Source organism: Protopterus annectens, chromosome 9.part0, assembly GCF_019279795.1.
Source record: "Protopterus annectens isolate FY-2018-M chromosome 9.part0, PAN1.0, whole genome shotgun sequence".
Taxonomy (NCBI): domain Eukaryota; kingdom Metazoa; phylum Chordata; order Ceratodontiformes; family Protopteridae; genus Protopterus; species Protopterus annectens.
In genome coordinates this window covers 305376358-305391570 of record NC_056743.1, presented here as the reverse complement: position 1 = coordinate 305391570, position 15213 = coordinate 305376358, and the positions used below count along the sequence as shown (strand labels likewise).

Sequence of the window (15213 nt, the reverse complement as noted above, 5' to 3'; positions counted from 1 at the left end):
TAATATATGTGAATTCAATATGAAAATTGTATGAACATTAGGAGAATTTGTTATAAACAAATTTTTGGTATGTGGTGCTTTAAATGTTCAAACATTGATTAATTAGTGCATTAACTGATGCAACTATCTATACTACAGAATGGAAACTACAGCCTACTTAACCAGACTCAAAAAGCTCAAACTTTGATAATCATTGTGTGTTTCACTTGCAAATACTGAAAGCTTTTTAAAGATAATTATATATTACCCCTAATAAGAATAAATAGTATCATCCGAGAGAAAATTTGAGGGGACTTGGCATTAGTAAAAATACATATATTTATATGAATTTAAATTATTTTATTGTCCACTTCCTGTTTAAAATCTTCCCTTTTACTCTTCCCTATTCAACCAATTATTTGTATATTTAATTGCTGTTCTGCTCTTTTGTCTGATTTTGCAATTAAATACGTTTTTATTTATTCATTTATAAAGAAATAGTGGTGGGTGTTATTTGCTTGTTTTTAAGGCTAGTTAAGTTCTGGCACCTACAATTTTGGAAGTGAAACTTTTTGGTACAGCATACTATCTATCATTTAATAAAATGTCTAGCACACTGAACAGGTGTTCAGTAGCTGAGACCTTGATGCCATTTTTGGTTTGATTGTTAGCTGTATATACTGAGGAAACAGAAATGGTGTAGAATTGGAGTGGTGTATCCTCTCTAAGAAAGGTTATCTGTGCACTTGCGTGTGTGTGTGGGGGGGGTAGGGGGGTGGGCATATGTGTATGAAAAATAGTTCTGGATAAGTCTCAGTTATTGTTGGTGGCCACAGTGGCAGGCACTGGACTCAGACCAAGATGGGTGAAATCCTAAAGAAGCAGTGAATATAACTGCCACTATATTTGGTATCCAACAGACTGCTAAGAGGTGACCTGTGTCTGGCATGCAAGGCATCATCTAACTCATTACTGATGGAGTTAGTATACATCAGCAAGTCAGAAATACGCAGGCTAAGGATCTAAACAACAACTGCGACATCGGCGCAATGATTTGGAGGGACACGTATATTCCACAACGAGTACTGCTGCTGTGAAACAGACTACGCATCCTCATAAAAGAAAGATCATCCCTGTCCTTTTTCAAGTAGAACATACATCTATAGATGGGAAATGGAAAATTTAGCCCAGAACTGCCTCCTGTACTATTAATGGACAGAGGCAGCTTCTAAATGCTTTATCCCATGCATTGGTCCCCTCATATTATCTATAGGATGATCCCATTTATTCTCGTTAGGGATAATATATGATTACCAACTATGAGATGTACAAGGCCAATCTATATCCAAATAGGAGAGATTATGTTGGGCACAAAAACGGAAATTGTCTAGGCTTAAAATGGCCTGCAAGCAGAGCTAACCTAGAATGACCTATGAACAGTAGTGATTAAGAACCTAAGAACTGTAGTCGGCAGCTGTATAGTGTAAAATTGTAAAACTGCTATTTAAAACAAGCAAACAAGTATAGCAATGAAATTTGGTCAAGGCAGAGGGTTCAAGTTATTAAACAGTGAAAGAATAAAGAGAGAAGCATTAAAAATAATTGCAGAGTCATAACTTAAGACAGCAATGTACAGTGTCTTTACACTGTTAAGGACAATAACCTCACATACATTATTTATGGTTCAGCAGTGTGGATTGTAACATCATAGTCCATAACCGTCATATATAACTTGGTGCCAGAAGTGGAGAATTTAAGGTCCATAACCCTGTACTTCAAAGAGGGACAGCATTACAAGATTCAGTCTCCATAGTCCTACCCTTGACACCTATATTGTTTTTGCAGACATTTATAAGTATTGAGATTAGATACTGCATTAACCAGTATTTAGTTACAAAGTAAAGGAAAGATGGATGTAAGTGACTACACAGAATTTCTCCAAGTGGTGGTGCATGGATACAAGAAATGTGCAGAGGATGAGTTGCAGCCATTGCTGCCTGCTGCATTATTTACTGCATTAATGATGTGAGGGTGATTAAAAGAAGTAATAAAGCAATCATGTAAAGCAAAAGAGCACTTGTGGTTACAGTAATATCTCACACAGCTGTTTTATAGCTGACCAAGGTGGGCGGGCAAGTATTTCATAGCCTGTAATGCACGTTATCAAACACCAGGCTGTGACATGCATTGTGCATTAATGAAATAGATCTACAGGTACCGACTAGTTTTGCAGAGTTAAAGTAAGACTAAGAGGACAAGTAATGAAGAAAAATTTCAGAGAGAGATACATAATTTAAAAGGTGAAGTGACTGCTGTAAATAACAAACACACATGTAGATATGCAGGAAAAGCTATCAACCAGCAGATGATGGGTAAATATTACTTTATTTACTAAATATACTAGACTGACAGCTTCCTTTTATAGTTAGTATTAACTTTGCTTTAGTCGCAGAATAACCATTCCTTGAATAACCAATCCTGAATCACTCACTTATAAATGTTTATCTAAGAGTAGTTCTACAGTTGCAAGTACAGTTACTACCCATAGTATTAAAATTTCTTGACAGATTATTTTCAATCCTCATCATCATTTTCAGTCATCTGTTTTCATAATGCAGAATGGATCAGTGTGCCTGTACTTTTGTAGAGTCGTATACAATTAGCAGTACTTATAATACCTCTTGTGTACTTCAAAAGGCATTGGGACTAGAATAAAACCAGTGCTCCTCGGCTTCTAGCTGATGTATGACCAGAGGAATATGCTCTGACTGAGCAAAAAGGCAATGCTGAATACAAATACCATCTTAATCATCTTCCAAAATAAGTGAAAATGCTAATACCTCTCTGGCACATCCAAGAGGTTTATGACCTTGTTAGTCCAAAGTACAGTAGGAATGCTGACTAAAAAGAGCTTCTGCAGTAAAGGTTATCCAGAATTCAGAAATATGGTCAAGTGTGATATCACTGCACAGCTTTAGATAGCAACGAACTTTTATCTCTAGAATTAGTTCTCAAATAATCTATATATGTATCCGTTAAATAGTGATGTTCACAAAATATAAAGAAAATATCATGGGATACGCACATAGTGAATAAATATGATTTGCTAAAACAAATGGACTACATCCCTTTTCTGCATGTATTACTTAGTGTGGTATATTCTGATGAATATTTATACTCAACAGCAAGCACTTGTTTTAAACTAATCTATTAGCCAGTAATGTGTATACTGTGAGTACTTACACTCAGCAGCAGGCACTTGTTTTATGTTAATGTATTACACAGTGTGATATATTTTGTCTGTACTTACATTCAGTAGCAGGTATTGGTTTTGTATGAATATATTACACAGTATGGTGTATTCTGTCAGTACTTATGCTCAGGAGCAGATACCCATTTTATACTAATGTACTACACAGTGTGATGTATTCTGTGTGTACTTTCACTCAGCAGCAGGCTCTTGTTTTATGCTTATGCATTACGTAGTGTGGTGGATTCTGTGAGTACTTTCACTCAGCAGCAGGCTCTTGTTTTATGCTTATGCATTACGTAGTGTGGTGGATTCTGTAAGTACTTGCATACTCATGTATTAGAAAATGTAATATATTCTGTGAATACTTTTACTCAGTAGCAGGTAATTGTTTTACACAATGTATTACACAGTGTGGTGTATTCAGTGAGTTATTTGCGTACTAATGTATTACACAGCGTGGTATGTTCTGTGAGTACTTTCACTCAGCAGCAGGTACTGGTTTTATTCTAATGTATTATAAAGTGTGATATATTCCGTGAGTACTTTCATTCAGCAGCAGGCACTTGTTTTATGCTACTATATTACACAGTTTGGTATACTCTATGAAAACTTACACTCAGCAGCAGGCACTTGTTTTATGCTACTATATTACACAGTTTGGTATACTCTATGAATAGTTAACACTCAGCAGCAGGCACTTGTTTTATGCTACTATATTACACAGTTTGGTATACTCTATGAAAACTTACACTCAGCAGCAGGCACTTGTTTTATGCTACTATATTACACAGTTTGGTATACTCTATGAAAACTTACACTCAGCAGCAGGCACTTGTTTTATGCTACTATATTACACAGTTTGGTATACTCTATGAATAGTTAACATTCAGGAGCAGGTACTAGTTTTATACAAATGCATTAAACAGGATGGTGTATTCCTTGAGCACTTACACTTAGCAGCAGGCACTTGTTTTCTTTAATAGCGCCAATGCATCCCAGGAACCCAACGATCATGATGACGGTGCCTGTGATGATAAACAGGTTTGCTGCCGAAAGTGATGGGAAAGAAGCAGAGAGGGTTGCAAAATTCCCTTGTGTTACTGCCAACCAGATGCCAACTCCCAGGATGCCACAGCCTCCCAGCTGAAAGAGCAAACAATATATAAAAAAAATAAATTTTGCATCACAAATGTCATTCAAATATAATTAATACAGTATGCAGTATAACAAAATAAGACAGATTTTATTCGCATTTAAAAGCATATGTAAAAGGCTCTGTAAAGGGTTTGTCTAGGTATGGCAGAAGTATAAGAAATCCTTGACATATTCATAAACTAGTTTATCTGAACAAATGAAAACACAAAACATAGGCTGAAGGACTGAATCACCTTTTTGTAAAGAACAGTAGCAAAGGATTATGTATTAGTCAATTAAACACCTGGCCATGGCCATGCACCTTAATTGTTTTTAAAATGAAAACTGAATGTGTCTCTTGACAGGGGTGCATTCTGTGTGACACATTTCAAACTAAATGTTCTCACTCCCAATATCAGTCTTTTGTGGGTATATGTTAAAGTAGGGAGTAGTCCTTTTCAGAATCATCGTGGTCTGTTGCCTTAATGTGGTTTAGTAGTTTATAAAACTACATCTGTATTAATGTAGTCTTATTCTACCATGGAATTTTTGGAAAATGCAACTGATATGGAAAATTATTGTTGTATAATAGCTGGGCTAAGTTGAATGCAAGGGCAACATAATGCTTAGCTCCAATATTTCTCTTTGAAAAACATTGTCTCCCATAACTCACAAAAGGAGAGTCATATTCAGTTTATAGTACTAACAAAGGAAGTCCTTCATCACTACATCTCTGAAAAAAATATATTTCAAGTCATTACAAGCTTTCCTAGTGTCCAAATACTATATCATAAGTAGTTGTACAGTTATAATGTGCAAAAGTCATGAAACTAATACCTAGTAATTTAAAAAATAACATTTTTTTTCTCATAGTGTAATTATACTATCTTCTAGACATGAGAGGTATGAATTTGGACCCTATAATTTTCTGGCCTGTAAGAACTAACTCCCTATGTAACTCTACCATCATCAGGTGTTATTGTTGGAGTAAAACACATTATTTTGCATCTTTCTACAACTGAAACACCATGGAAAACTCTATTCAGTGTATACATTTTTTTATTTTTTTTTTCAAAAGTAATAACAGTAATAACAAGTTTATAATCAAAAATTGAAACAAACTATTTACAAAGTCCATAACAAAAATCCTTCCATATACACTCAGGAAATCATCTAAAACGTTTTTAGGAATGATTATAACTTTTCCCAAGCAATTAATTTGTGTGTTAAATTCTTTGTATTAATTTTTAAACTTAATATTTCCTTTTCACATAGATTTGTGGCTAAATAAATAAATTAATTTCTAAAAGATATAGGAGAGTTAGTTTTCAAAGTTTTTGTCACAACCTTTCTCGCAACAGCAAGTATTGACCAAAGAAGGTGTGTTTGAGATCTAGGTATGTAATGGTACATGAAATAAAATAAGAGAATTTGAAATTTTACAATTATCATTTCATAAGGCTTTACAAAAACATTCAAATTTCTTCCAAAATTGAGATAACATAGCACATGCAACAATCATATGAACCCAATCAGCCTCTGTTGCTTTACACCTCCAACTCTAACACTTCATATCATTTTTGTGTATATAGTAGCAATTTTTTGAGGTGTAAAATAACTTCTGTGAAATAATTTCTATGTGAATATTTTCCAGTAAGGAGAAATTGTTTTTTGTACTGACTTCAGAAGGAGTTTCTTGTTAGTAATAAATTCTTCATTGTTCATTTTGGTGGAATATTCCCAAAAATAATTTATTTATTTTGCAGAAAATATATGCATATTTTATGAATGAATGCATGATTTTTATGAATATGCATTTATCACTTTTATAGTCAGATAAGGATTGTTTATGAGTTGTTGGTCCTTTTATATATATATATATATATATATATATATATATATATATATATATATATATATTTGATGTGCACATTTTTGATGTTGTATCTTTAAATGTTGAATTGATGTGATGTCATCATGTGGAGAGTGTATTTAAATGTTTGAATTGGTTAGTTTGAATTGTCTGAGGAAGCAGCTTGACTGCGAAAGTGCTCACACCATTGTACCTTTTTCATTAAGCTAGCATTTTATCTAGCCGTGGTTCAGTGCTCTTTACATATATTTTCTACATATTTCTCTTTGTTGTGAGAGCACCAGTTTATCCACACAGTCTACTTAGTTTTGTTGATTATATTTATTTATTTTACATTTGTTGACCGGGAAAGTCCGACTGGACATATGTCCACTTACAGCGGAGGCCCGAGGAGAAAAGCTCCATTTTACATACAATGCAGTAACATATAAACAATACAGTAGTATACAAAGCAAATATAGAAGAATTAATAAGAATCTACAGTACAATGTGATTATACTTCCTAGGACATTTTTACATAGTAGTTTAGTATTAACTATGAATACCTTTCTTAGAAATTCAGTAAATTTATAAAGCTGTAATGCTTTCAAAAGGTAGCATTAAAAATTAGAAACTTGATGAGAAGAGTAGTTTTTAGTATCTTTGTCTTTACCCAGGGATGTTACAGGAGCATAACCATTTGTTAGAAAGATGGGTTATGAGGAGTTTTTTAAATTGAGTAGTGGAGTTATTGGATGTGAGGGTGGCTGGTAGAGGGCTCCAGAGTTTGGAGATGCAGTAGCTACAGAGAGATTTCCCTGCTTCGTTTTTTGTAATTGGTGACCTCAAGAAGGTCAAGGGTATTAGATCTCAAAATTTTTTTTGGTGTAAGGTTGTATAAGATGTTGGAGGGATGAGACATTGTCTGGGTGGTGGCATAGCTTATGTGCTAGTGACAGTTGATTGAGTTGCAATAGTTGAGGGAGTTCTAACCAGTTTAGTTTTTTAAGGGCTATACAGTGATGTGTTGTATATGTAGATTCAGTGGCAAAGCTAGCTATCTTGTTGTAACAGGATTCTAGCCTGTTAAGATCAGATTTAAGAAGGTTGGTTAGTATTGGGGAAGCATACAGAAGGGTGGATAATAAATGTGTCCTGGCTACTGTGATTCTAGATTGTTTAGAGAGAAATGGTTTGTTATGATAGAGCAGACCTAGTGTTTTATGTACTTTCTTGATGGTTTGGGCAATGTGGATGTCAAATCTAAGGTTATCAATTTCAATGCCTAAAAGTTTGGTGTGGGTAGTTGGGATAATTACAGTTTTGTTGTTAGAGGTGATTGAGAAATTGGCAGCTAGGTGGGCAGTTTTATGGGAAGAAAAAATAAGTAGTTTAGTTTTATTAAGGCTGAGAATAAGCTGATGGTTAGAGATCCAGGTTTCTGCTAGTGAGAAAGCATTTTATGTTTGTGAGAGAAGGAGGTCTGGAGTGGTGGCTGCACATATAGTGGTGTCATCAGCAATACTGAATAACAGCGGCCCTGGGGGTGGAGGATTGGAGTTGATTGGTGAATAGAGTGAAGAGTAATGGACTTAGGATAGACTCTTAAGGTACTCCTAAGGATACTGGTAGTAGGGGTGATAGTTGGTTTTGCCATTTTACAACCTGATGCCGACCTGACAGCTCTTAAACCATGTGATGGAGGAGGTACTGAGGTTAAGGGTAGAGAGTAAGTTGAGGAGTCTACTGTGGTCGACCATGTCAAAAGCTTTTGATAAATTTAAAAATATGGCTGAGACAAGTTGTCCTTGATTTCTATGATAATTAATGGTATTGGTGAAAGAAATAAGTACAGTGGATGTACTGTGGAAGGGTCTGAAGCCATGCTGGTTTTTGGATAGCAGTTTGTTTTCAAGGAGGTAATTCATAAGTTGAGTGTGTATGACCCTCTCTAGGATTTTGGATAAGGGCGGTAAGATAGCAATGGGGCGATAGTTATTGATTTCAGAGTTGCTGCCTCCTTTGTGTAGTGGGATTATATGGGAAGTTTTCCATAGCTGGGGTATTTTGCATTCTGTGATTGATCTGTTGATGAGAATAGTGACAGGGCAGGCAATAGCAGTTGCTGCTATTTGGAGGTATTCTGCAGGTATGCTGTCTGCAGCTAGGGTGGTAGGTTTGAGCTTTTGGAGGAGTTTTAGGATGGTTCTGATAGGAAATGGTTGAAAGGTAAAGTGTGAATCGCTAGCATTTGTAAAACTACAATCAGATCTTATAACTTTATATGTTAAGGATATAAATATTATATTAATCAGTAATTCTGATGTTTTTGGTATGCTGTTTTCATGCGTTTGTAGAAAGAAAACAGTTTTATTATATATAAATTCTCTATGTTTCTATCTATCCAGTTGTTATTATGTAGACTATATCTAGTAATTAGATAGTTAGCTGGGTGAAATCCATTAGTAGATAAGAATTGGTTCCAGTATACTAAATCATTATTCTTAAATTCAAGAAATTTATTTTTATCGAAAGGGATTAAACACTCATTTGTTTCTTTTGTAAAGATTGGTTCAGTGTATATTTCTGATTTTGCACCAAAAACATCAAATGAATCAAAGATAAAAGTATAGGAGAAATAAATCTATATTAAATACATATTGTTAACCAAGTAAGTGAGCTGGGTCAGAGGAAGCTTTTCAGCCTCAACTCTGATCAAGAGGTAAATGCAAACAAAAAGCATCATTAACAATATACAACATAAAATTACTGAAAGTACGATTCTCAAAATACACACAAATGTGATATCTTAATTTCAAAAAACAGTGATAGTTTCATAAAATGTTTTAGTAGTAATATGTATGTGTGGAAAAAATATATATAAGCAAAACACGTTCTTTCATACTGATTTATTTAAACTACATGTTGATTTATCTAAACCAAAAATGATCACAATTCACAACAAAGGCAATCAAAGCAATTGAAATAATAATAATGACAACAATGCACACTACAATGCATGTTACACATACTACACAATCACTCAAAAAGCAGGCATAGAGAAACACACACACTACACATTAACCATAAACCACGCACACAAATGCATGGCACATACACACAGTCCCACACCACATGCACATAGACACTAATATGAAACAGAACACAAACCAGCAAACACACATACTTTTTTACAGAGTACAAGAAGCCTACTCCATATCACTGAATTTAATATATACCAACTCCAAGACTGCACAACCTTATGAAAAAGATATATTCCAAATTCCCTCAGTACAGTGATCTCACACAATACAAACATAGCATCTTTTAATGACTTTTGATCACTTCTGAGCATTAGATACATTAAATGGAACCTATATGTCACGTGTGTGTGTACAGTATGTGTGTGCGTCTGTATCACTTATAACTGAAAACATCCAAAGTTGACTGCATGAACATGAACCTCATATTTTCAAAAATGCATCAATATGCATGTGCTGAGAAACAGCTGCACTGCCACACCGTCTAAATTATATATATTAACTCATACATAAGCACACACAAACACACACACACACATATATATATATATATATATATATATATATATATATATATATATATATATATATGTATGTCCATGTGTATTTATATAGACATATTAATAGATATGTCTATATCATTAATGTTCAAAATTTTTGAATGTTGATACAAAAAAGTTCGACAAAACCATTTGAAACATTCACATTACTGGCAACAAGAAACACTGAATGTTCAAAAATTCCCAAACAGAAAGAAAAAGAAAACAAATTCCTTTTTCAATCTGCAAACCATAATTTTACCATGCCATTCAGAACGTATTTTTCTGTTAATAGTGTTATTGAGAGAATTTTTATAAAATAAGATGTACAGTAAGGATTTGAGGCAGGGTAGGGTGATGGTTAAGGTTAGCAAGCATTAGTAAGGTAGTCAGCTAAATATAAAAAGTGTGTTTGTAATGTGTGTGTGTGTGTGATTGTGAATATGTACCATACCTCTCAACTTCTTTACTGAAAAATTCTGGACAACCCCAAAAATAATGATGGGAGATTTTGTAAATATTACTCCACTTTACTCAAAAAAGTTAATGGAAGAATAGGGTCTACATCAATATGCATTTCTGAACAATAAGAAATATGAAACTCTTGTTTCTGTCATGATTGACTGAGTGTAATCCTTGGTGAATTATCAGAAAATCAATAATTTTATGAGGTACAGGACAAAAAAATGAAGCAAAATCAGGGATGTTCTACAACATTCTAGAAAGTTGACAAGTATAGTGTGTGTATATGGCCAAAATCAAAGAACAGGACAGAAGTAAATTTTGAAGCACAAAAGCTAAATGACTGATATTCTTACACATTTGATACACAATACCTTAGTTATCGATATTGTGCTCCAAAGTCTATATTCTAGACTAATATGTTTCTAGCATTTTGCACAAGATTGAGTAACTGAAAACAAAATTTAGTTTAGCAACATAAAAGACATGTTTTTGTAGGCAAAATGATTTTATTAGAAGCATTCAAGTTACCACAATAAAAATATAAAGTGAACACTTGAACTTCTACATATAGCTGTTAAAAATCGAAGCATTATTTAATGAAACAATGGCTTAGGTCCTAGTACAGCATTCAAAAGCTGTTATCCAATAGGTAGCGCACTTATGAGCGTATGAAGTTTAGTGCATGTTCTCTCAGTAACGCAGTAGACAGATTCATATAGCCACATATTCAGGAAGAGCAAAAGGTTAACAGTTACTGTAATTATGGCATAAAAAGGGCCTGATTTCAAAGGAATTGTTCTCAGTGGTAGTCTACCCTGATTCTGAAAACTTGTTCTCAGTGCAAGTAACTTACATCGGTGTAAGGAAATGTATAATAAACAGGTTAAACTGTGGGCTAGATTCAACAAGAACTGATCTCAATGTAAGCGGTCACGGAATTTGGACCATAGCCTGGTAAATCTGGTGACTTAGAATGCAAATATTTTGATGATGAAAAAATGAAAAGAATGTTTAATACATATGCATAAGCAAAGAAGCATGTAAAGAACATTTCTAGAGATAATTCATGAAGTACTCTAGCAAAAAAAACTATTGATACATTTTTGGTTGAGGACCGGCAGGCTGTAACAAAAAATGCTCATGTTTGCAATTGCAAAAAGAAATGAATTAAAGTTGAAGTTTGCTGGCAGTGCAATGTAAAATTTAATGCTGACCTGTTTGATTGCAGTGCTACAGTTAAAACTACTATTACACTTGAGGGGAGCTAAAAAGCTAAACAAACAATTAAAACAAACTTTTTTACAGGATGGCCATTTTAATTGAGTCTAACTATATAGTAAATGCTTCCTGTGGTATTTTAATATTTGTAGTTTGCATTTCATGAATCAAATGTGTTTAGCTCAAAAACTTTCAGTAAAATTTTATCATAGCTGATGAGGTTTCCTTTGGTGCATTTGAACTACAAAACAATAGGTATTTAATTTAACTGGGCTATATTTCAGTTAATTGACAAACAGTGTCAGAAACAATATCATTTTACATTTATTTTTATTTTTTATTTTTTTAGGAAAAATAATATTAAGTATCTACATATTCAAACATGTGTGCACATGCTCACATTACGTATCTACATATACAAATGTGTGTATGCATGCTCATGTTAAGTATCTACATATACAATTGTGTGTGCACATGCTCACATTAAGTATCTACATATTCAAATGTGTGTGTGCATGCTCACATTAAGTATCTACATATACAAATGTGTGTGTTCATGCTCACGTCAAGTATCTACATATACAAATGTGTGTGTGCATGCTCATATTAAGCATCTATATATACAAATGTGAGTGTACATGCTCACATTAAGTATCTACATATACAAATGTGTGTGCACATGCTCACGTTAAGTATCTACATATACAAATGTGTGTGTGTGCATGCTCACGTCAAGTATCTACATATACAAATGTGCGTGTGCAAGCTCACATTAAGTATCTACATATACAAATGCGTGTGTGCATGCTCATGTTAAGTATCTACATATAGAAATGTGTGTGTGCATGCTCACGCTTATGTATAAGGTTTGAAAACTGAACTCTGATTTGCAAGCTTGAGGTATCAGTCAGATTTTTGAACATAATAGTTGCAAAAGATCATTATTTACTTGGAATAACAAAGCAGGCAGCTAAAATGTATATGGAATGGGGTACAGTTTTCACTATTAAATCTTAATGGTTTTCAGATATGTAACACAAACTTTTTAAACTGCAGGTCAGAAGTATAAATGGAACTCCTGAATGGGCAGATGTATATTTATGAAAAAGAAAAGTAATTTGCCTTCTTTCTTTCAAACTTTTACCTTTAATGATACTGCACCCTGTTTGGTTTTGATCCTGTATTGTTCAGCCCAACATGTGACGTTTGCTTCAAACACAAATAAAGTATTTTTTATATTTCTAAGGCAGATGGATTAAAATAAATTCCTAGGCAAATTGTAACATTCTAAAGATGGAAAATCCTAAATGCATGGAGTGTGATGGAGTCACCAGTTCAATGACATTGCTTATGTTTTTGACAATGGCAAAATTTTGTTACAGTTACCCATGGATGTGGCATAGCAGATGCCATTCTTTGCCTTCCTTAAAAGCACACTCCTTGCTTTAACCACTTACTTGATCATGTCCATCAATGGCACAACATAACCATGCCTTAGCATGACATGTGATAGGGATAATGCAAATCTATGTTAGTATGAAAAACCATTGCTGAGTATGAATGCTCATGACCATTCAAAAACTATTAAATTAAAAATAAATTCTTTGACATAAATAATAATATTATGGGCAGCTGCAATGGTGCAGTGGTTAGCATTGCCACCTCACAACAAGAGGTTCTCCGGTTCAATTCTCGGCTGGGGTGCCTTCTGTGTGGAGTCTGCATGTCCTCCCTGTGGTTGTGTGGGTTTCCTCCGGGTGCTCCGGTTTCCTCCCACATCCCAAAGATATGCTGTAGGTGGATTGGACACACTAAATTGGCCCTAGGTGTGAGTGTGTGCATGTGTGTGCCTTCTGTGGAAGGTTGGGCGCCGGGCTGGAACTCAACACCATAAAACTCCACTGCCAATCATGAGCGGACAGGTGATCCGCTGTGGCGACCCCTAACCGGGAAAAGCCGAAAGAAAAAGATAACAGTCTACATTTTTTACTGTGTTAGAAAAGTGTGATATATTGATCTGTGATGTCTTTGCTTTTCTGTACAGGAGCATTGTGATGAAGTCAAAGAAATATTAAATATCCATCAAGCTTTATATGAATGTTACTGCTTTATTCCATTAAACTAGTAAAACAGGTCACTACATCAAAATACTCCTGCATAGTAAAGTAATTCCCTAAAGGGTGTGTTTCTTTCTTTTATGTTCTGTGTTTATGTTTCTGTAAATTGCGTTTCGTGTGAGACAAGGAATACTTCAGTCAGCATTGTGTGTACGAAATGTTTTTTGCATCACGCCATACTGAAATGTTGCAATTCGCAATGCAGGCACCTGACATGCTAAAAAAAATGCAGAACTCAAGAGAGTATATAACATTTCCCTTCTTCTTTAAAAATCTTTTTTTGGAGAGGGACAAATCTCACATACCATCCAAACTTGTATATACCACCTCTGAGATTACAATACATTGGAGGAAAGGGAATATTCTGAGAAATGGCAATTTTTGGACTTAGTATACGAAGTCTAGATTTTGCGGCATTCAGTCTGCAGATTAAGGAATTTAGCATTCCAAGTCCTGACCTTTCTAATGATTACTTTTCTGCATATTAAAATGCCTTCAAATATTATTAGAGTCCTCCCTCTAACCCCCCCCCTCCCCAACAACATTTTTTTTTATTTCTTATGTTTTTTGTTGGAGAACTGCTATCCCCCTAATTTATATATTTATCACAATGCAGGTAGTTTTTGTCTGGACTGCAGGGTGAATGGATCATATATGTGCCTTATTTCAGTGCCTGTATGGCTGACCATATTTTATTGATTTAAGTAGAACATGTTTGACATACAGTTGCACCATGACTTTAATTATTTGACCTCACAGTGTCCACCGTGGGTTGGTTTGCATTATCTGATCTCACAACAACAGCTAATTTAAACCTCAGCTGGACTAATCAACAAGAATTAGTATTCCTCAGAAGTGTAGCCATTTCTAACCTCTGGAACATAGATATAACTGATGACATACTGTCTGTTGTCCTCCTTGCCAGAGTAACCAATCTGTATTTAGACTGCTTTCTCCAGCCTGAACTTGGAGCAAGCTATAATGCATCAGACATAGAAGGTAAACACAGGAGTTAGACATAGGTGCTAAAGGATATGTATCAGTCTCTATATCTGTACCTATAAATACACACACACATACACACACAGGGTCCATGAATGACATCAAATTTTTTTAAAACTGACAAATTGACATCTGTTTTGCCATCACAATTTGGTCAACAGAACAGATCATTGGCAGTTGTGTGATATCACTGCATTACTGGAGTTTGAGAATTTGCCTGGTATTGTGTGATCTTGGAATCAGAGTATATAATTATCAGGGGGTGTTTTATCAGTGCCTGCTTTAGCACTTATATCTATATCTATATATATATATATATCTATATATATATATATATATATATATATATATATATATATATATATATATATATATATAAGAACACACACGCGCACACACTTTAATGAATATAAAGCCAGTGATTGCAATATGGGAAGCATCAGCAGTTCTAATTCATCATGCCTTCATGTTTTCACTCCTATATTTCTCATTTCTCAAGTGGTATATTATACAGTTTCATTAGATACCTACCAGTTTTAACAACCTAGCTATAAATATAGACACTGATATAGCAACAGATGCTGCCAACAGTATGCATAATAGGTATTCAGTC

At 34.4% G+C, this 15213-nt stretch overlaps 1 protein-coding gene across 1 annotated transcript in view; it reads right to left on the bottom strand.

Moving 5' to 3' along the window:
* Positions 1-15213, bottom strand: part of TSPAN4 (tetraspanin 4) — a 1260229-nt gene that overhangs the window by 1136849 nt on the left and 108167 nt on the right. Inside the window, exon 2 of the mRNA XM_044082887.1 lies at positions 4184-4375. Within this exon, the coding sequence (XP_043938822.1) occupies positions 4184-4375 (192 nt within the window). The remainder of the gene's footprint in view (positions 1-4183; positions 4376-15213) is intronic.